Source organism: Corythoichthys intestinalis, chromosome 17 (genome assembly GCF_030265065.1).
Source record: "Corythoichthys intestinalis isolate RoL2023-P3 chromosome 17, ASM3026506v1, whole genome shotgun sequence".
Classification (NCBI taxonomy): Eukaryota; Metazoa; Chordata; class Actinopteri; order Syngnathiformes; family Syngnathidae; genus Corythoichthys; species Corythoichthys intestinalis.
In genome coordinates, this window is record NC_080411.1 from 11,366,666 (window position 1) to 11,390,510 (window position 23,845).

The following is a 23,845-nucleotide window of genomic DNA, read 5'->3' on the forward strand; positions in this document are numbered from 1 at the left end:
AAAGTGGCGTTGTAATGGTTTGTTTTGAAAGTGTTTGCATTTAGCTAATGATTTAGGTGGATACACTGCCCTCTAGTCTGCCTCATTTCACATGGCTGAATCCAGCTGCTCCCTGTTAAGACCAACCTAGGATAAATTTCTGTTTGCGCTAGTTTTTTTTTTTTTAATAGATTCATATTTTAGTTAATAGGTATATTTAGCCGTTTTTTGTGGGAATATGTGTCTGAACCATTTGTTAAGAGCACTGTAAAAAAAAAAAAAAAGTTAGCTAGCGGACTTTTGCTATGTAAATTAGCCAACTGTTCTTTGGTTGTACATAGATCCTTATTTATTTATTTTTTATACCGTTCCAGGCTCAGCTCAGGTATCTAAATTTTTTATGTTCATTATCCGATTACTCGATTATTCGAACTCAACAGTTCATCGATCAATCGACTACTAAAATAATCGATAGCTGCGGCCCTAATATATAATATATATATATATTGGAACAATAAAGGTATTCTATTTTATTCTATTCTATTTTTCAAGTCAACAAGGTGCTTACAAGGGCACCCTCATAAATGTTTTGTCTAGTAAATAACCTTTTTCAAAGCGTTTTTGTTATTATTTGCTTTTACTAATACTGTACATTTTCCCTCATAACTCTGCTTTAAAATTGTTCCATTAACTTCTCAATGTAGCAACAACTCAAGCGATGGGTTTATCCTACGTGTCCAGCGGAGGGCGCCAACGAGTAAGCAAGGCTAAAACAAAGTTGGACCCGGGTGTTTCTTTGCTTTGTGAATGAATTTATGAAAATGTAACCAACCCAAATCCAAACAAACCACCTCAAGCACTCATGAACTCTTTCAGTTGAATCGTGTTTGTTTTCACCTGATGTGAATTTAAATGATTTTGTCACTAAAAGACGTCAAAGGCAGCCAGTGTAGCAGTACAGGAAAGGAAAAACTTTTTTTTTTGTTTTTTTTTTTTTGTTTAATGAATCAAAATGCTCAGAGATTGTCGCCTCAAAAACGTTAACTTTTTTGACGTGCTCGCTCTCGAATGTGCGTGCGTGCGCGCTCTGTTTGATTATGCGCGTTTAGTGTTTGCGCAACAACACAATCCCATTTCTTGTCAAGCGACAGTCTGTCTAGACGCCCATGTGACCGGGCGCGTCAATGCGCACGGCGGCGAGGACACACACACACACACACACACGCACGCACACACACACACACACACACACACGCACGCACAATCCGCGTCACCCCCGCTTGGAAGGGAGCGCGCACACACACACGTCGGCTCGCATGCTTGTGTGCCACGCACAGACTCGCTGTATGCGCGTAGGGGAAAGGCTGCAGGATCTCCACGCTCAAGGATATCACGGTGCTTCGGAAAAAACTGCTTTTTTAAATCGGGGATTCCTTGTCGTCGTGGATTAAAAGTCTTTTTCGGGCCCTTTTTGACTCCCTTCCACGTCACGCTGCTTTGTTGTAGCGCGATTTGAAAGCGTCTTCATGTTCGCCGGGACCGGCTAAGCGAGCCGAGCCGAGCCGAGCACCGGCCCAGCGGAGCAGCCTCGCGCGCCTAGCCGGGCTGCGGACTCCCATCTCCGGCGTCGCGCTGCTGCAGCCACGCCGCTCCGCTCCTCCGGCTCGCCGCTTCTCAGCCGCCGCCGCCTTCATTCCCTCCTCCGGACTCGGACCCGGCAATCTTCATGGTTTGCGGACACCATGCCCGTTGTTTAGCCGGGGAACCCTCATCTCGTCCCGCATGTTCAGGACCAAACGATCGGGGCTCGTCCGGCGACTGTGGCGAAGCCGCGCGCCCGTGGAGGGCGACGGGGAGGCGGACGGAGGGACGCATGGCCCCGGGGGCTGCTGCATGGGCAAAGCGGCCAAGGTGGCGGCCAAGTCCCACGGCGGGTCGGAGGCCGAATTAAAGGCGCTCACCCACTCCGTGTTCAAGAAGATTAAAGAGAAACAATTGGAGGTGCTTTTGCAAGCGGTCGAGTCCAAGGGGGGCGCCCGCAGCCCCTGCTTGCTGCTGCCGGGCAAAGTGGACGCCAAAGTGGGTCAAGTGTCTTACTCCCTCCCCATGCTGCTCTACAAGGTGTTCAGGTGGCCCGACCTCAGGCATTCCTCGGAGCTCAAGAGGCTGTCGTGCTGTGAATCCTACGGGAAAGGCAACCCGGAGCTCGTCTGCTGCAACCCGCACCACATGAGCCGCCTATGTGAACTCGGTAAGAAGACTTTGCCGGGTCAAAAACGCACAATACTCAAAAGATAAATCAGCGGATTATATAGAAGTTTGTTGGGTTGCTCGTACCCTAAAAGTCCCATTTGCCTAGATTAATTGAAAGTACAACCAAAAAGCATACATGCTCTTTACTGGCTAAGAATCAATAGGCAACAATAAGTCCGCAAATAAAGATTATAATTAATCAGCCTTGAGACAAAAAAATAATAATCAATGCATACACATTACCTAGAATATATGTATTTATTTCTGATTTTTTAAAGTTTTTGACCGCCCCAAGAAGAATAACAAAGCAAGTAAGTTTTTAAGACCTCCCTGCAGATGGTCTAAAAATATTAAGTCAGTGGCTGCCATTGATGGTGACAAATGTCAAGGGCAGTCAATAAGTTAATGTGAAAATTATTTTTTTAATAATGTATCTAAAATGTATTCTCGTGTAACGAAATAAAACCAATCAAAACATATGTCAACTCATTGGCTACCATTGACATTAATAGACGTCTAATCCATTTGAACTGCTAGTGCTAGGGAAGTTTTCCTGTGTGTGCGCACAAGAGAGTGAGAGAGAGAGGCCCCTATCTGAGTTTGTCCTAGACGCTGATAGTGGCCCTCCTGGCGCCAGGCGGCCCCCTTGTTTATCTGGCTGTCAGTGAAAGGCAATAGCATGCCCCCCGGGCCTCACTCTCCCACTTGCAAAGTCCTCCGAGGGTGTGCTTAAACCTACGGGAAATATATCATTATGTTAATCATTTGGTATGATGAGAATTTTCAGTTGGATTTGTTTTTAGTCACACGGCAGGCCAGAGAAAAATGCTCTTAGAGGCTAGTTACATTAACTTCCTTTCATTTACATGACTAATTTTTAGAGAAAAATGTACTTCTAATTAGGGTTGTTCCAATCATGTTTTTTTGCTCCCGATCCGATCGTTTTAGTTTGAGTATCTGCCGATCCCGATATTTCCCGATCCGATTGCTTTTTTTTTTTTGCTCCCGATTCAATTCCAATCATTCCCGATAATTTTTCCCGATCATATACATTTTGGCAATGCATTAGGAAAAAATGAATAAAACTCTGATGAATATATACATTCAACATACAGTACTATTATGACAATAAATCCTCAAGATGGCATTTACATTATTAACATTCTTTCTGTGAGAGGGATCCACGGATAGAAAGACTTGTAATTCTTAAAGGATAAATGTGACTTTGTATATTGTGACTAAATATTGCCATCTAGTGTATTTGTTTAGCTTTCAGTAAATGATACTGTAGCCATTTAACTTCTGCCCAAATACATGATGGGAAGTGCAACCATGACTGTGTGTCGTGGTACCAATCGATATATCTTCTTTGCGTTGGGAAATAACATAGGGTGTTAAGAAAAAGGTCAACTACTACCTTTCTTCCCCACATTGCTTCCCACGATTTCGCTGGGAGAGGGAATGTAAGGCTTTAGCCATTTAAAAAAAGGTTCCAAAGACTGCCAAAATTCACTCTACTCATTTAACACTGCCGTTTAGCTCTATATACTGTATGGGTAACATGGCGCCATTATAGATTGAACGCGACAATGCGTGAGTGGGTCGTGCAGCGCATGCGTTAATTGCATTAAATATTGTAACGTGATAAATGTAAAAAATATTAATTCTCGCCGTTAACGCGATAAATTTGATAACCCTACCTTGAGCTTAAACTAAAGACTCTGGAAGAGTGTAACACATTATGTCTGTAACGTTAAACACAATTAGAAAACGGTTCAATTAAAAAATATATATATTTAAAAAAGGCATGTCCGATATTTTTTTGCCGATTCCGATACTTTGAAAATGACGTGATCGGACCCGATTGATCGGCATCTCTACTTCTAATGATAGTTCTACCACGCTATACCTATGATTTTTACCTAAGTAGATTTGTGAAGAAGTGCTACTTTAGGCTACACTAGAGCTGTTACCTTTTTCTATTTAGACTTTATTTTTATTTTTTTGCCAAAGATGCCCACAGCGGCTCTACCACTTTCACCAAGGAAATGTCGCATCAATATTCATATGACTTTATTATACCAATCAGATGTAACAATACAGTCACATGGCCAAACACAAAGTCCTATGATCACGCCGGCGTGTTCAATCACATGGCGTAAAAAAATGAAGTAATTCACATGGAGCATTGCCGTCAAGATTATTTCAAAGCGCAAATTTCAACCTCTCTGCCAGTTTTTATGTGGTGCCGATAGACCACGGAAAACCGGAGATATGATTGTTTTAATTTCATGGTGGTAAATGTTTTCTCCACTAGAGAGCACTCATGTTCTTTGGATGGGTGATGTTTCACTTTTACTTGAGTAGTTTTGTGAAGAAGAACCACTACTCTTACCCCGCTACTTTGGGCTACACTAGAGTTGTTCCCTTTTACTACTTAGATTTGACTTTATTTTTGCCAGAGATGCCAACAGTGGCTCTACCACTTTCACCAATAAGATGTAGCATCAATATTTGTATGACTTTATTATACCAATCCGATGTAACAATACAGTCACATGATCAAACACACTCTTGCAGTCATAGTCCTATGATCACGCCGGTGTGTTCAATCACGTGGCGTAAAAAATGAACTAATTCATGTGTTTCATATGTGGTGTCGATAGACCACAGAAAACCGGAGATATGATTGTTTTAATTACATGGTAGGAAATGTTTTCATAACTAGAGGGCACTCTTGCTCTTTGGATGGGTGACGTTTAATTTCTGTAGATTTTTCGAGTTTGATTTCAATTATTTTTTGGCTTAATATGGTCGTGTATAGTACAGTATAATATACACAGTTCATATATAGATGATATTGTGCTGTGAAAAAACAATATCTTAAATTGTAAGCAATTACTCATTCGTATTGATTTCACCGAATACTTTTTTACTTGTACTTGAGTACATTTTTTCAATGACTACTATTATTTTGAAGTAACGTTCCAAAATAATATGAGTAAAATTTTTTGGCGACTCTACCCACCTCTGCCTATAAGATATTTTCTTACAACTTCAACTTTGACTCTTTTTTTTTTTTTGCTCTTGCAGAGTCTCCCCCTCCTCCATATTCCCGCTATCCCATGGATTATCTTAAACCACCAGGTGAGCTCACAAAGATACTTTCATTTTAAGGGTTTACATGGGACTAATTTGGGAAAAAAATCAACTAAAATGCTAAGGGAGCCTTGTCTTGGTTCACATTTATGCATTTGATTGGTATTCATAGGACTGTTTCGTCAGTATTGTAAATGTGTGCTCCTAATGTTTTTGAGATATTCATTTTAAGTGATGATGTCAATCGCAGCCCCCCATTTACTGCAAAATGGACCTGAAGGTGTGCCATTCGTTTGTGCTACGTTTGCGCTAGTTGTTGGGACACCCCTCTGTTATTCAGAGAGTTTGTATGCGTCGTCAGCCGCGACAGAAGTGCTGTGATTGATGTCAACACTCGAAATGAATATCGCAATAGCTATAAAATGATAGCAGCACAAACAAAATTTGTTACAGCACAAACGTAGCACAAACGATCGACACCATTTCGGCTATTTTTAATCAAAACGGGGGTTTCTTGACCTCCGATTGACCTATAAAAGAATTGTTAATATCTCAAAAAACGATAGCAGCACAAACCTAGCACAAACGAATGACATCATTTTGCTATAAATTTGCGTCTGATGGGGGGGTCAACTTCACAACATCCTCTTTTAATCAATTTGGGGTGAGTTTGTAGCGACGCCACTTTTGATTTGAACATCTTCATAAGTGCGGCAACGTCTGCGACGCATGTGTGCGCACATCCATGTTGGTGTGCGCAGGAAGCAGCTCCATGTTCCGCTGGGATTTATGGCACCGAGGTGGGCTGTGCACTTCTAGCGTGGCCGGCGGCCAGCTGGCTCTGGCGGCGGCATATAAGCGTGTTTATTTGCCAGCGCGTCTTCATGGAGCCGAGCGCACTTATTCGCACTTCAGTCATGTTAGCGGGACGCGTCTCCGGCGTTGGATGCCTCTAATGCTAGCGCGTGGGCTGTTTTTAGCATCTTTGTTGTTTACCCCGCGGCGACCGAGTCTTCGCTTGTTTGTTGGCCACCGCGGCGGCCTGAACTAGACGACGGTCGTCACCCTGGTGCCAGAGAGGCGCAGCGAGTTATGTCATCATCGCCTTGAGGAGCGTCTTACATTTCAAGTGGAGTGTGTCTCCTTAGAGCAGGTCTTGGACGGCTCGCTTTTATTGCCGAGATTTTTTCGGAGGGGACGATGCACCTAAACTTAATTTATTGCAGATTATTTGGAAAGCAGACCCAAGGCAGTATGGGAGAGCGGGGTCCAGGGGACAGTTGCTTGCAAGTCACACCCGCACCCCGTATCACAAGGCCCTATAGAGGGAACCTCTGGGTACTTAATGATACAATTTCAATACAGTGGTACCTATACTTGCGAAATTAAGTAGTTTCGTAAACTGAAAATTCCATCAGTAGCGATGCGTTCTACATGTAAATCTCCTGGTATGCCGGGGCGGCAGTGGTGCAGTTGATAGCTGTAATTGTCCTGGGACCGAAGGGTCAACGGTTCGATTCCCGGCTAGGACTGCCCATTGTCGCTTGGGCAAGGCACTGACATAATGATAACATTTTTTTTTTTTTAAGTCGTGTAAACAGTACCTTACTATACCTCACAGTATCTTATTATTTACTTAACTTTATTAATTTGACATATAATACAGGTAATCCCTGGGTTACGACGTACCTGACTAATGTGATTTTGACTTTAGGACGCCTGCGTTGTCCGCCATTTTGTCTCTAGTCGTTGTTCTTTTGAAGTTGTGTAAACATCTTATTAAACGTCACAACATCTTATTTTTTACTTTATTTAATTAATATGACGTATAATACAGGTAGTCCCCGGGTTAAAACCTACTTGACTTACGTGATTTCGACTTTATGACGCCAGTCTTGTCCGCCATTTTGTCTTCAGTCATTTTTTTTTTCTTTAAGTTTTATTTTATGTTTTTTAAGTCGTGTAAACGGTACCTTATTGTACCACACAGTATCTTATTATTTTACTTAACTTTATAAATTTGACGTATAATACAGGTAATCCCTGGGTTACGGCGTTACTGTTTTATCGGGATTTCGACTTTACGACGCCAGAGTCTCCTCCTCCATTTTGTCTCCAATTGTTGTTGTTGTTTTTTTTTTTTGTCATGTAAAGACTACCTTATTGTACATCACAGTATCTTATTTTTTTACTTTAGACGTATAATATAGGTACTTTTTGGGTTACGATGTACCTGACTTACGTGATTTCGACTTTACGACACCAGATTCTCGTCAGCCATTTTGTCGTTTTTTTAAACTCGTATAAACAGTATCTTATTGTACCTCACATTATCTTGTTTTCTACTTTACTTTATTAATATGACGTGTAATACAGGTAGTCGTCAGGTTACGGCGTTACTCATTTACCATGATTTCGACTTTACCACGCCAGAGTCCCGTCCGCTATTTTGTCTCCAGTCGTTTTATTGTCGCTTTTTTTTTTTTGTCGCGTAAACACTACCTTATTGTACCTCACACTATGTTTTTTTTTTTTTTTACTTTATTTTATTAATATGACGTATAACACACATTTTTGGATACCATAATTTTCGGTCTGTAAGCCTCTATTTTTTCCTGATTTTAAATCCTGCGGCTTTTAGTCCAGTGCGGCTTATTTGTTGATTTATTTGGGTTAATGGGTAAGACTAAAAAGTGAGATAATTTGCCAGATGACACGAAATGACATCTGTTGTAAGCATTCAATAATGCTCATGACAGTGTCATGTCATAATTATGATTGTCTAATGACAGTGTTACGGCACCACTAACAAATAAAGTATTACCAAATACCATACATAGCAATTAATGGAACAATTGGAACAATAAATGAAGAAATAATTAACACAGAACATGAATTTTGATTGTTATTTACATCTGTAGTGCTGCAATGCATGTTAGGAGGCATGTTGAGACAACAACAGTTTTGACACCAGGTGGCAGCGAGGTTGACTGACTCCCCCAGGGGAGCAATGATAGCCAAATGAAGCTTCTTGGAGCAATGAAGCTTTCAAACCAATTAGTTCAAAGATTCATGGTGGTTCATTTGGTCTTATTATAGTCGTATGATGCCGCTGTCAAATATAGTGTTACCGGTGAATATCTTTTAGTGTAAATATTCCATAATACACTGAGGATAGCTGTGGCTTATAGTCCAGTGCGGCTTATCTGTTGATTTATTTGGGTTAATGGGTAACACTTTATTTGACAGCGACATCATAAAACTGTCATATTATGACATGACACTGTTATTAGCTTTAATGAATGCTTATGACAGATGTCATTAAGTGTCAACCGACAAATTCTGTCACTAACTCCATTTATGTCCAGCTTGGATCTTTAAGTTTACATCCATTCAAATGTGAGATAATTTGCCGAATGACACTAAATGACATCTATCATAAGCATTTATTAATGCACATGACAGTGTCATGTCATAATTTTGGTGGTCTTATGACACTCTTATGACGGCACTGTCAAAGAAAGAGTTACTGGTTAATATCTTTGGTGTAAATATCCCATAATACAGTGACAACAGGTAAGGCTTATCTATGAACAAATGCCGTTTTCATGTTAAACCCTTCCGACCTGAGCATGCTGCTGAAAGACATGACACGTTTGCCTCTCTAAATCAATAAATACACTGAATTTAGTTGCTATTGCCACTTCTGGGAGATGATTGGACAAAACTTTACCCATTGAAATCAAATCATGAGGTTTAGCATGCCCTCTTTGCTATTTTTGGCTCTTTGAAATTGGCTGATACAAAACAAAACTTCAAAAAGGCAAACATAAGTACTCATTTCTCATTAAAAACAATGTAACATTAACATTAAAAATAATCAATAAAAGCATGAAATATCCCCGACCAAAAAAAATTTGCACTTTGTTCTGGCATTTGAGTGGAGTGAAAATCAGCCAAGATTTTTTTTCAGGAAAAAATGCGAGTCTGAAGGGGTTAAATTTGGTGGGTGGCAGCTTATAGTCAGTTGCGCCTTATAGTCAGAAAATTACGGTAGATATTTTGAGATTTGCACAGGAACGGAACTCGTTCGTAACCCGGGGACTACAGGTGCATGTTTTTGGATAGTTATTTTGAGATTTAGGGGTGCTTAAGGAGTTAATTGCGACTTATGCAGGAACTCGTAACCCGGGGACTACCTGTATTTTCATCCATCTGCTGTGACATTCCAGAGCGACCGTCCGTGCACGCAGTCATGTCTTTTCCTGCTTCAGAACTACCGCACAACAAACATTTGGACCCAAACCCAAAGATCACATGATGGCAATGATGTGATTTTAGTGTGGCGTGCACACAGCAAAGTTTCGCCTTGTCGCCTTTCTCTGACGCTGCAGTGCCTTTGAAAGTGAATTCAAGGCTCAACATGCCCTCTGTCGTACAATCCATACCTACTGTGTATATACATAATGTATTTAATGGTATACGTTAGGGGTTTGACAAATTTTTGAAATGGGTATATATCGTGATTAGGGCTGTCAAACGATTAAAATTTTTAATCGAGTTAATCACAGCTTAAAAATTAATTAATCGCAATTCAAACCATCTATAAAATATGCCATATTTTTCTGTAAATTATTGTTGGAATGGAAAGATGAGACCACAAGACGGATATATACATTCAACATACTGTACATTTTTACTGCATTTGTTTATTAAAACAATAAATCAAAAAGATGGCATTAACATTAACATTCTGTTAAAGCGATTCATAGATAGAAAGACTTGTAGTTCTTAAAGGATAAATGTTAGTACAAGTTATAGAAATGTTATATTAAAACCCCTCTTAATGTTTTCGTTTTAATAAAATTTGTAAAATTTTCAATCAAAAAATAAACTAGTAGCTCGCCTTTGCTGATGTCAATAATTACACAATGGTCATGGTGCTGAAACACATAAAATCAGTCGCACCCAAGCACCAGCAGAGGGCGACAAAACATCAAATAACAAGTGGACATGACACTGTGCTGTCATTTTAATCTGTTAGAGCGTGGCATGTGCGTTAAATGCGTCAAATATTTTAACGTGATTAATTTTAAAAAATAATTACTGCCCGTTAACGCAATAATTTTGACAGCCCTAAACAAAAGTCACTGTTAAATTTTAGTCATCATGATGTAGCTGAGGATATTGATTGTTTTTCGATTGCACCAGGTTATATGTGACAATATTACCAATAAATATATGTTTTAAAAATTAAGTTTTATTTTTGTGTCATATTGCACGCTATATAAAACGTTGTAAGATTAGTCACCAATTTGTAAGGGCATACGTCACTATTTGTAAGATCGCCAACGGCCTCAGGTTGACAGGTATGGGGAGGGCACAACATGTTGATGACCCCGAAACGCAGTGTCAGCAATAAAATGAACTTACAATAATATTGATAATGATAAGTTGAAAATAAGCGTTTTTTTGTTTTTTGTTTTTTTGTCCCATCATTTTTGAGGGGAATTCTAAACAAGCTGCTTAGGACAGCTATACGCTATATGTTTTCATTTTAATAAAATTTGTAAAATTTTCAATCAAAAAATAAACTAGTAGCTCGCCGTTGTTGATGTCAATAATTACACAATGCTCATTGTGCTTAAACCCATAAATTCAGTCGCACCAAAGCGCCAGCAGAGGGAGACAAAAAACACAATTAACAAGTGGACATGTCACTGTGCTGTCATTTTAATCTGTTTGAGCGGGGCATGTGCGTTAATTGCGTAAAATATTGTAACGTGATTAATTTAAAAAATTAATTACCGCCCGGTAACGCGATAATTTTGACAGCCCTAATCGTGATACTTTGTATCCCAAAGGGTTATCAATATGCTCCTGCCAAGAATCGATATATGGCGGAAAACACTCAGTTGACTTGAAGTTCCGCTCTGAGACCCCCAATTTGGCCAAATTTCAAAATTGTCCACATGCATGTTTGATACATCATTGGAAAGCTTAAAATGTATTTTTTCTGGGGGAAGAAAAGTTTTGAACAGGAGGGCATTTAAAATAAAAAAAAAATTAAACAGCAAAACCCTAACTGGAGGTAAGAGCACGCGCGAGCATAATTAAAGACACCATGATTTTAACGAGATGTTATCATGTACTTAACTCTTTTCGATCCAAAAACTCCATGAGTCCTATTTTTGTACATTGACTAAATCTAGGCAAAGTGGCGTTTTACACCAGGTTTTCAGCTGGTTTGTCCTCTATTTACATTTGCATTTCTTTCAACTGCTAGCCCTCTCTCTAATGGGAGGAGAAATCAGTTTGCTCAGTGGAAGGTTGACTGGCACTTGGTATGAAGAAGTGTAACAGACCTACAGACAACGTAACTCCATTGATGATTTAAAACGGTGAATTCACATATGAAATTTGTGGGCTTAAAGTTCCCTTTAATGTTCGTAAGTTGCATAGAGTATGTATCATATATTGCTTTTATTGCCACTATTCATCATATACAAGAAAATGCTTTAGATTTTCAGTCACCTGCTATTAATTTAGAGCAGTGGTTCTTAACCTGGGTTCGATCGTACCTCAGGGGTTCAGTGAGTAAGTCTAAGGGGTTTGGCAAACGTAAAGGAAAAATTTCCATATGCTGAATAAATTAGGCAAAATGGCTTTTAAGATCAGGTTTTGGACTGGTTTGCTCCTAATTTGCAGGATTAATCAATTTTTTTAACTGCTAGTCCTCGAGCTGATGGGATGAGGAACTGGTTTGCTCAGTGGAAGGTTGACCCGCACTTACTATGAGGGGATATACCAGACCAATATGCAGCATGGTCTCAAATTTTGACCTGTTCATAAAACACGCTGTCAAAATGAGAAGAATTTTGAACGGGAATTTGCTAAGTTATTAGCTTGCTAGCTTAGATATATTTGTTTTGAATTTGGAAAAAAAAAAGCTTTATCATCTAATTCCGAAAGGTTCGGTGAATCCACATGTAAAACTTGTGGGGTTCGATACCTTTAACAAGGTTAAGAACCACTGCTATATACAGTGGGGTAAATAAGTATTTAGTCAACCACTAATTGTGCAAGTTCTCCCACTTGAAAATATTAGAGAGGTCTATAATTGTCAACATGGTTAAACCTCAACCACGAGAGAAAGAATGTGGGGAAAAAAACCCAGAAAATCACATTGTTTGATTTTTAAAGAATTTATTTGCAAATCATGGTGGAAAATAAGTATTTGGTCAATACCAAACGTTCATCTCAATACTTAGTTATGTACCCTTTGTTGGCAATAACGGAGGTAAAACGTTTTCTGTAACTCCTTCACAAGCTTTTCACACACTGTTGCTGGTATTTTGGCCCATTCCTCCATGCAGATCTCCTCTAAAGCATTGATGTTTTGGGGCTGTCGTTGGGCAACACGGACTTTCAACTCCCTCCGCAGATTTTCTATGGGGTTGAGACCTGGAGACTGGCTAGACCACTCCAGGACCTTGAAATGCTTCTTACGAAGCCACTCCTTCGTTGCCCTGGCTGTGTGTTTGGGATCATTGTCATGCTGAAAGACCCAGCCACGTCTCATCTTCAATGCCCTTGCCGATGGAAGGAGATTTTCACTCAAAATCTCTCGATACATGGCCCCATTCATTCTTTCCTTTACACGGATCAGTTGTCCTGGTCCCTTTGCAGAAAAACAGTCCCAAAGCATGGTGTTTCCACCCCCATGCTTCACAGTGGGTATGGTGCAATTCAGTATTCTTTTTCCTTCAAACACGAGAACTCGTGTTTCTACCAAAAAGTTCTATTTTGGTTTCATCTGACCATAACACATTCTCCCAGTCCTCTTCTGGATCATCCAAATGCTCTCTAGCGAACTGCATACGGGCCTGGACGTGTACTGGCTTCAGCAGGGGGACACGTCTGGCAGTGCAGGATTTGAGTCCCTGGCGTCGCATTGTGTTACTGATAGTAGCTTTTGTTACTGTGGTCCCAGCTCTCAGTAGGTCATTCACTAGGGCCCCCCGTGTGGTTCTGGGATTTTTGCTCCCCGTTCTTGTTATCATTTTGTTATCATCAGAGGAATGGGCCAAAATATTAGCAACAGTGTGTGAAAAGCTTGTGAAGAGTTACAGAAAATGTTTGGCCTCCGTTATTGCCAACAAAGGGTACACAACAAAGTACTGAGATGAACTTTTGGTATGGACCAAATACTTATTTCCCACCATGATTTGCAAATAAATTCTTTAAAAATCAAACAATGTGGTTTTCTGGTTTTTTTTCTTCCACATTCTGTCTCTCATGGTTGAGGTTTACCCATTTTGATAATTACAGGCCTCTCTAATATTTTCAAGTGGGAGAACTAGCACAATTAGTGGTTGACTAAATACTTATTTGCCCCACTGTACATTGACGTAATGCTATAAATCATGATCTAAGTTGATTGCTTTAATTACCTCTGATTGTGAAAACAGTGTTCCGTAAATGTCCTTGAGATTACAGCGATAGAATTAGCAAAATGTTCATATTGCTTAAATGTTTATAATTTTTTTTTACAACACATATACTGTAGTAGAATCGTAAAGCTATCGATAGCCCCCGGCGTGTTCTTCTCCGACTATCCCCCCGTTGGCTGCTCATTTGCGGGTGTGTGTCAGTGCCGGAAAAGAAAGCCGGGGTCCAGACAATGTCCCCGCCAGACGAGCAGCTGGCTGGGGGTCCGCCAGCCGAGGAGAAAGTGGCTTTCAGTGAGTGGAAACAATAGGAAGTCATTGCAGCTGCAGCTGTGGCTCTGTAGTACAACCCCCGCCACCCCCTTCAGCCTCCACTCCGCACCTGCCCCTGCTCCCCCTCCCAGTCTGCTTATCAGCCGTTATTTATTCAGCATCACGCTAAAGTCGCGCGCCGCCGCTGTCAGTCATGCTAACAACCGGCATCCCACAAGTTGAAGTAAATAGGAAGCCTCGTGCGGATACAGGAAGTGATTATGCAACTGGAGTTTGGCGTGGGAGCGCCACAGGAGTACCAGGAAATTAGCAGCTAGCCTGGCTACTAAATCAACTGTCACGCTTTTTTCCGCCGTTTGTCGCGACTCAGCGGGCGCAGCTGCTGTGGCCGTCACGACCACGGGAGAGAGTCTGCAGAGATGTATTAATAGGACAATAGGACGTAGACTGGGCCGCCCCCCACCCTAGCCTCGGGCAGCTGTCAGTCACCCCGTTGCGCGATACCATCCTGGGGCTTAGCTTGAATGTTAATATTATTCCTGTTCCGAGTTTCAGGTTGTTCCTATTTATATTTCTGTTTTACAGAATTTCTCGTAAATGTAGTACCCAGAGATGCACGCATTTTACACCTTGTTTTTGCGAGTCGAATCCCCACTATCCAGAAATGTATGTTTTACTCCTTGTTCTGGTAGAACCTCTGTTGTACTACTTGTTCTATATTCCTTATAGACTTGGACTGCATGTGTTAGTCTGTGTACGCTTGGATTGTGCACCCAAAATTGTACAAGTTGTCATAATCATTTTACAGCAACTATGTTTTATTACTTGTTCGTGACCGAGTACAGAAAACTGTGCACATTTTAGTGCTTTTACTGTCTTCTACAACAGGGGACAGGGGTCCCCAACCTTTTTTGCACCACGGACCAGTGTGATTTAGGTCTTTTTTTCACGGACCGGTGTTTTGACAAGTTTCGTGTCCATAGAATCCCCCATCAGACCTGTTGTCTAAAGCCCCTTTTACACAGGCCGAAACACCGTAAAAATCCCGGGGTTTAAACGGGCAGCCCTTGTATGTGAACGCAATTACCCGAGTCGACTGACGTGGAGATTACGCGGACACTTCACTGGTCGCGGGAAAGTCCCGGGATGAGGCTTATGTGAAAACAAGCGTTAAATTCCCGGGTCACAGCACAATGGCTAATGACATAAATATCATGGCGGGCCGATGGTCATTTCGTCTTACATTGCAATAAGACAAAAAGTGGAAAACAAATGTTGCAGCTATCAACATAGCAAGCTGGACCTAGCTAAATTAAACTGAAAACATAACGAAATTAAATTGCTGCTGGGTCTTAGAGCCGAGGATGAGAATCCATCATCCATCTTTGCAAATGTGTGGTTTATTTTTTTGCAGATGTTAGGGTCTGCAACTGCGGAAACAAGGTTGTACCTCAAAACAGAAAACAACGGAGGGATCCGTGCAAGGGTTTATTAAATACAAAAATACACGCGATCACGGAAAAGAGGGAATAACACAATGGGTCCGTGACAGTTGGTCGACGGGGATCCCGATCGATCGGGTCCGATCACGTCATTTATCGGAATCGGCAAAAAAATATCGGACATTCCTTTTTTAAATTTTTTAAATTTTTTTATTTACATCGTTTTCTAATTGTATTTAATGTTACAGATAAAATGTCTTACACTCATCCAGAGTAGTTTTGGCTTAAAGTAGGGCTATCAAATTTATTGCGTTAACGGCGGTAATTAATTTTTTTCAATCACGTTAAGTAATTAATGCATGCGCTGCGCGACCCACTCACGCATTGTCGCGATCAATCTATGAAGACGCCGTTTTACCTATAGATAGCGCTAAAAGGCAGCGTATAATGAGTAGAGACAATTTTGACAGCCTTTGGAGCCATTTTTTATGTGGCTAAAGCCTTACAATACCTCTCTCAACAATTAAATATAATGTGGGAATGTGGGGAAGAAAGGTAGTAGCTGATCATTTTCTTAACACCCTATGTTCTTTCCCAACGCAGAGAAGATACATCAATTGGTAGCCCTACGCACAGTCATGGTTGCACTTCCCATCATGCATTTGGGCAGAAGTTAAATGGCTGCAGTATCATTTACTGAAAGCTCAACAAATACACTAGATGGCAATATTTAGTCACAATATACAAAGTCACATTTATCCTTTAAGAATTACAAGTCTTTCTATCTGTGGATCCCTCTCATAAAAAGAATGTTAATAATGTAAATGCCATTTTGAGGATTTATTGTCATAATAAACAAATACAGTACTAATGTACTGTATGTTGAATGTATATATTCGTCCGAGTTTTATTCATATTTTTCTTAATGCATTGCCAAAATGTGTATGATCGGGAAAAATTATCGGGAATGATTGGAATTGAATCGGGAGCAAAAAAAGCAATCGGATCGGGAAATATCGGGATCGGCAGATACTCAAAGTAAAACGATCGGGATCGGATCGGGAGCAAAAAAACATGATCGGAACAACCCTAATACTAACCTAAGCGGTAGGCAGAGAGCCGATAAGACAACAAACAACAAATATACTCAAATATCAGCACAACGTAGGTGATTACAAAACAAAGCTGGCAAAGATGCCGAATAGCGCGTGGCAAGTTAATATCTCGGCACCCTTCGCTTGGATCCCCTGGGCTTAGATACTGTCTTGATGAGCTTGAATTGGCTGCAGTTACGACGTCGGGAACGCTCCCACAAATGGCTCGTTAAAAAAACACGATTTGACCAACATTGTGACAGCCGATGCTGACCAAAAATGACGCAATGTCCAGGTTATAAAATTGCGCCAGCACAGATAGTGCCAGTGGGCAACATTGACAAGCCTGTGAAAGTGTCCAACCTGCGTCATTGCCGGGATATCTCTACATGCGTGAAAGTGATGACACGAGTAAATCCCGCGTCACGTTACACGAGAATGAGCACATTCATGTTACGAGCCTGGTCGCGGAACAGATTATGCTCATATGCTCACCCGTGTCCCGGTCGCCGTCCGCCGCAGCGTTGGCAACGGCGGCGCCAGAATTAGTCCGTACGAAAGCGGCCCTGATGTAAATTGCCACCTTGTTTCAGCTCTGGTGGGATATAATCCGCACAGTGTTTCCCCCACGGCCTCCCACTCCCTTCCTCAATCCTGCGGTTAGCTGTGAACTGTTGGCCGCTGGCAGCCAATGAAAGTGCGGGCAAGTCCGGCTGGCCAAGAGGGGCTGTTTGCCCTCGCCGCTCGTTAGCACGACCGCTGCGGTGGCAAAGCTTTGCCAGCGAAAACCTCTCTCCCTGAATACTTCATGCTTTGGACTGATCTCCTTTTTCTCATGATCTATTTGGCACTGGAGCTGTAAGAATCCTTCCTTCAGATGCAGGGTTACCGATTCACCCGGAGCAGTGGATTATGTTAGATTATCGCAGCTCCTGCTCGTTCATCAGAGTCTTCCTCGGGCATTGATTTCAGCTCGTTGATTGACTGGCTCGCTGCTGCTTCTTTGCCGTCTAGCCTAATTTCAAATCTATGTCTTTGCTCCAGATTCTCCGGACTCAGGACCCTCATCCAGTGAGACTGGGGGAACAACCTACTCGGCCCCTGTGGGGCTTTCAGGTAAATATATTTACTGTGCCTTCCATGGTTGTATGTTTTCTCCCTTGTGTGTTGCACTAAGCAGAAAAGAAGGCCCAGTTTCACTGGCAAAAGCGGTTTAGGCGGAAACGGACTGTCTCTTCTGTTCATGTGCGAGTGAGAGAAACAGGCGCTTTTCTCATTTTTCCAGGCCCCAGTATGGGGCTTCCTCAGCTTTCCTTTCCCATAATCCTCTTTGGCCTCCCTCCCAAACCGGCGCCGCGTCCTCGGGCAGAGTTGTTCTCTCTGGGCTCTCAGATGGTTCTCATTACCAGGCTCTTTTAAAGCCTGTTTTATGTCGGTTGGTGTTTGCTGCCCGTATTCCTCCCACCCCGCAGCACCACTCCCCACTCTAAACCCGCCTTTGAATATTTCTCATTCTGGACATTAAAGTCGCACTCGCGTGTATTAGCTAGACAGAATTTACTTTAAACTGTGAAACCCTAGAACTTAGGGTCCTCAGGGGTGCTCACCCACTACTTATTGCCGCCGTTTGTTCCTGAATGGGGGGGTGAACTCCTCCCTTAGTTTCCTACCTGGCAGCAAGCAGCTCTGTAAATGGGCCTCCTCAGCAAAGATGGCATGATTTTCCCTGGCAAGCCGCTACATCCCCCCAGTTCCTCTCACCTCCCCTGCACCCTCCCTCTGGGGCCCTGACAAAAGAAACACGGCTCTCCCAGAAGGCCTGTCGCTGACCTTCCAGTTCCCTCAATCGCCCCTTTTTTATATTCCCCTCCAGACGGGGGAAGAGGCAAGGCGGGGCGCCAAGAATTTTTTCCCTTTGGGGAATTCAATCTTTGTAGTGCTTGTTGACTGTGGTACATGACCCACAAACTTGGGGAGAAGACTGCTCTAGAAAGGAAGGAGTTAACCGAGATGCCGCGACAGTGACAAGCGCAAATTTAAAGTGGGCCGCCTGCCAGACTAGCGGCTTCCTAGCGGCCTCGCGTCATCCGCTTGGAACACGCCACATGAACAGGGAGGGGCTGTAGGGGACGGTTGGGGGTGGAGCAGTTGATTGGGTGGGTTTCAGTTGACCGCAGATACTGATGAGAGGGATCACTAAGTGTTTTGTGAATGAAAAGAGGCAGGGACTTTAGTATCTCCGCCAAGGAGGTTTTCACCAGTTTGTTACGTAAAACACTCCCTTTGAGGACAGCGGGGTCCTGCTGCATTACCGTCCAGATGCATTTAATAGTTTCATGATGGTTTATTTATGTTGGCAGCTTTCATTGCTAAGTGGTTTTTATTAGGACTGCAGCTATCGAATACTGAAAATTTCATCGAGTAATCAGATAAAACATTTTTCTAGGTAAAGAGCAATTATAAATACACATGAGAAAACGAGACATTTCACCTAGTATTGAACCATTTTTAAACAATCAATGACTACCGAGCTAACATTGACAGTTAGCTTTATTACGTTTTTACAGATTGAATAAAGCCTGTATGTAAGACACGTTAACCACGCATTGACAGTAGTCATAATTAATAGAAGCATAGCCCCCTGCAGGGCTAACGTTACGTTAGCAAGGTACAGTAACGTTAATCTTATTCATTAGCACTGAGAAGTCTACTGCTTTAAGATGGCGGCTGTTAACTAACGCCGGCGAGTGTCTCATTTCACATCTAGTTCTATATACATGTGATATCTATGAGACACATCAGACGCTACCACCATAGCATCATGTGGGCGTAGTTTGTAGCAACATTGTCATAGTTTCGGTAGTCGGCTGCAGTCTGGTATCATTGCTTCTTCCTCTACGCACGTGACGTCAGCGCGTTCTGCGCATTAATAGTAGTCAGTCCAGTAATACTTCTTTTTCATTCGCACAGTCCTTTGAACAGCGTGGACGTTGGGCGTTTTCAGAATTGAGAGTGCAGTTTCATTACGGCGAAACGAGACGAGTCATTGGCTAAAGGCTGGGTTTGTCCCGTCCATCGGACGCTGTGCATCTCTGGAGCTCTATGGGCAGTGGGCGGGGCTTGGCTGGCCCTGACGTGCTGTGTCTCTGCATGACGATTGGATGATCTGTTTGAGACCGAATCCCTTTTTGATTGTCACTGAAATGAGCGAATAAGCGATCTTTTTGTTTCACATCCACGGAAGAATTTTGGAATTTTCATTCCGTTGTTCTGAATTGAACCATTCATTCATTCATTCATTTTCCATGCCGCTTTTCCCAATGAGGGTCGCGGAGGTGCTGGAGCCTATCCCAGCTAACCACGGGCAGTCAGTGGAGTACACCCTGAATCGGTTGCTAGTCAGTCGCAGGGCAGAATGAGACATACAACCATTCACGCACACACTCATAGCTACGGACAATTTAGAGTGTTCAATCAGCCTACCACGCATGTTTTTAGGATTCGGGAGGAAACCCCCAGAGAGAACCCATGCAAACTCCACACAGGAACCCTTGATCTCAGAACTGTGAGGCGGATGTGCTAACCACTCGGCCACCGAATTGAACCAAAGACTTTTCTAATTATCCTAGCGACACTTTCTTTGTAAAAAACGACTAGCGAAAAATTGAGCTTCCATTTCTGGTGTTTTTTGTTTTGTAGCTGCTTGTGTTTGGAGACTGACTTCTGTCACTCTAGTTTCTTTCCCTACCGAGCAGCGGGTACCGCTGAGCCCAAACACCATCTAAGAGCAATCACAGGCGGACACATTTTGTACTTCCCCTCCTTGAAAGATCAGCATCCAGAGCCAAGTCCACATTCTATTAGTGCATCATGCTGTTATCGAGTGGAAACCTTCCATCTCCAAAGTAATTGCTTTTCAAATTTACATTTGACACCTCCTACTGGGTCTTAAACAATAGGTGTTAAGGAGTAGAATCCATATGATCCTGTCATTTAACAAAGATTTGTTTATACCACCGTAACATTTTAAAACAATGGTTAGCTCGCTGAATTTTACTAGCTTGACACCGTTTTGCGTTTCGGTCCAGCACGGCAGGAGAGCACGCGAACTGCTTGACCAAAAGCACAGGCTAGCTGCTAAGGCCGCCAGCATACTCTCTTAAAGGCATCGAGAGGGAGGTTTTACTTGCAATGTACACAACTGACCGGCGTGCACTAGCATAGCATTTGCCGAACTTTTTTTTCTAGAATTGTGACTGAGAAAAACAATAGCTAAAATACCACACATTTACTGTAATACAGTAGCATCAAGATGGTTTGTTTCAATCCTTAGTTTTAATAGCACAACATTTCTGAATTCTAATAAAACAACTTAACAAAACAACGTGCACGTGTTAATAGTTCGCAATCATTTGTTAGCTCACAGATTTGCTCGACCCATGTCAAAAATACTTTGTAGCTTCGATGACTTCCATAGAACACACGATACGTTAGCACAAAGGTTGCTTTTTGCGACGGTTATTGCTTTTATCTACGTTTGTTAGCTTTATTAGCGTAGCATTTTGCCTTATTTGTCAATGACACGAGCTAGGTTGCCAGAAAATCCACGTCTGTGTCTAATCTGATCCAAATTAGGCTTGTCTGACCTTCCCTGGCGGAGGTCCGCGCTGGATTTAGCGTCCGCGCCGGCCTTTTCTCCACCCCCCACATGGTTGCTCTGCGCCCTCGTCTGCTTGTTTTTAACGAGAATTGATGAGAGGGCTGTTGAAATTCTGGCAAAGTGCCCGAATACCAGGCGTGACGCAGGCGTGGGCCGCCACGTGTGTGTGCGTGCGTATGTCTGTACATGTGTTGGGGTGTGTTGTCTTTTCTGGGGAAGGAGGCTTCAATCAGTCATTTTTGGAGTTTGTTTTTGTGTACTCGGATGTAGTGTTTTTATTCGGATCTTGTTAACTTCTTATCAATGTGTTAATGGCATGCCTCATGGTGCCACCCAGGCCTGACTGGGATCCATTCAGGCTGCGATGTCACTCACACACACGCAGGGATAGAATGACCACGGTGGAAGCCCTGGCATGCTGCCCACTGTCACACAGGCGCTTCCTCCCGCCGCAGTTTTAAATTTAGCCTCGCTTCTTTTGGTGTCGACCATTGTATACTGTATTAGCAGTAAGCTAGCAGACGTTCAAACACAGTTTTAGTGCATTATATGTGCAATTTACTTGGGGTTTGTTTAGTTCTGATTGAAATCTGACAGACTAGTCAGTTTGCATCTGCATATGTGCATACTTGATTAACTTTCAGTGCCGTCGACGGTGATAGACGTCCAATCATGTGGCTCTGTTAAAAAGTGAATTTTAAATTAGGTTTAGGGCTGCAGCTATCCATTATTTAAGTAATCGATTATCGATTGGTTACCGTAATGTTCGGACTATAAGACACTAGATTTTCACTTCATTTTGAGTCCTGCGGCTTATAGTCCAATGTGGCTTATTTAGGTTAATAGGCAATACTTTATTTGACAGCGGCGTCATAAGACTACCATAAGTCTGTCATAATTATGACATGACACTATCATGGGCATAAATGAATGCTTATGACATATGTCATTAAGTGTCATCCTGCAAGTTATGTCACTAACTCCATTTATGTCCAGCTCGGATCTTTTACATCCATTAAAAAGTGAGATAATTTGCCTTTTGACACAAAATGACATCTCTCAAAAGCATTTATTAATGCCAATGGCAGTTTCATGTCATAATTATTATGGCTTTATGACAGTCTTATGGCACCACTGTCAAAATGAAGTGTTACTAAATACCATAACTAGCATTTAATGAAACAACTGGAGCAGTAACTGAAGGAAATAATTAGCATAGAACATGAATTTTGATTTGTTATTTACATCTGTGGCGCTGCAATGCATGCTAAGAGGCATGTTGGACGACAACATTGTTGACAGCAGGTGGCAGCAGTGATGGCCAAATGAAGCCTTTTGAAGCAATGAAGCTTTGCAGCCAATTGGCTCAAAGCTTCATGGTGGTTCATTTGTTCTTATGCAGCTGTCCACATTGTTGACAGCAGGTGGCAGCAGTGACGGCCAAATAAAGCTTTCTGAAGCAATGAGGCTTTGCAGCAAATTGGCTCGAAGCTTCATGGTGGTTCATCTGGTTCATTTGTTCTTATGCAGCTGTCAAATAAAGCGTCATCGGTTCATATCCGTTGGTGTAACTCTCATAATACAGTGAGCACAGCTGCAGCTTATAGTCCAGTGCTGCGTCACTATGAACAAATGCCGTTTTCGTGTCAAATTCTGTGGGTGGCAGCTTTTAGTCAGGTGCGCCTTATAGTCTGAAAATTACGGTATTTCGAATTATAATCATATTAGCAACATTAAATGTGTTTCAGAATAAATTTTAGGAGCTGTAAAACAAAGGCTTGCTAATATTGCACTTTCAAAAGAGCATTAAATGCAAATACAAAATAAAATCATCAATGTTAAATCGGTTGTCATATTCACTGTTGCCACTAGAGGACAGTGTATCCACCCAAATCAATTAAACTAAACAGCACTCTAATAAAACAAAACCTCGAAGAAGCAAAGTTTAATTCAAAGCCTTTTTTCTAATTGAATTACTCGAGTTAATCGATTAATCGTTGCAGCACTAATTAGGTTGTCAACTCAGTCGCTGCCAACACTTCCAGTTCAAATGGATTGGACTTCTTTCAGAGTCTACGACACAATTTTAACTCTTTTACTGCAATTGGCTAGCAATAATGATCACGTTTCATTGCCGCTAACAGCAAAAAGTGATTTACAGTACATAATAATGGGTTCCCCACCTTACATTGTTGAATTGTATATGCTCCACCCCACCTAATCCAGTCTCCTTTTAGCCCCTTTCACACACATATCCCGTTAAATTCCTGTTTAAGGTGACGCGGGTTTTACTCATTGCTTTCATGCACTGAGAGATATTCCGGGAATGACGCGGATTGGACACTTACACAGACTTGTCCCGCGTTGCTCATTGGCGCTCTCTGTGCAGGGAAGGCTGCTGGTGCGATTTTATAACCCGGACATTATGTCATTTTTGGTCGGCATCCACTGTCACATTTTGTTGGTCAGATCGTGTTTTGTTACAGAGCCGCTTGTGGGAGCATTCCCGACGTCGTAACTGCAGCCAATTCAAGATCATCATGACTGTATTTATGCTCAGGCGATCCAAGAGAAGGGTGCCGAGATAATAACTTG

The 23,845-nt window shown here is 42.0% G+C and overlaps 1 protein-coding gene and 1 non-coding gene across 3 annotated transcripts in view; both read left to right on the top strand.

The window, feature by feature from the left end:
- Positions 1 to 1,172: 1,172 nt before the first annotated feature.
- The window catches only part of smad7 (SMAD family member 7), a 42,017-nt gene continuing 19,344 nt past the window's right edge, over positions 1,173 to 23,845 (top strand). The window contains exons 1-3 of one of the 2 annotated variants that reach the window (XM_057819188.1): positions 1,177 to 2,230; positions 5,326 to 5,379; positions 17,635 to 17,706. In XM_057819188.1, coding sequence (XP_057675171.1) covers positions 1,762 to 2,230; positions 5,326 to 5,379; positions 17,635 to 17,706 — 595 coding nt within the window. In that variant the 5' untranslated portion in view covers positions 1,177 to 1,761. Of the gene's footprint in view, positions 2,231 to 5,325; positions 5,380 to 17,634; positions 17,707 to 23,845 lie in introns of both variants that reach the window. The other variant, XM_057819190.1, reaches the window with a different exon arrangement.
- Positions 9,625 to 9,758, top strand: LOC130906061 (small nucleolar RNA SNORA68). Its single transcript, XR_009061201.1, has one exon. It is a non-coding gene; the product is annotated as a small nucleolar RNA SNORA68 (small nucleolar RNA).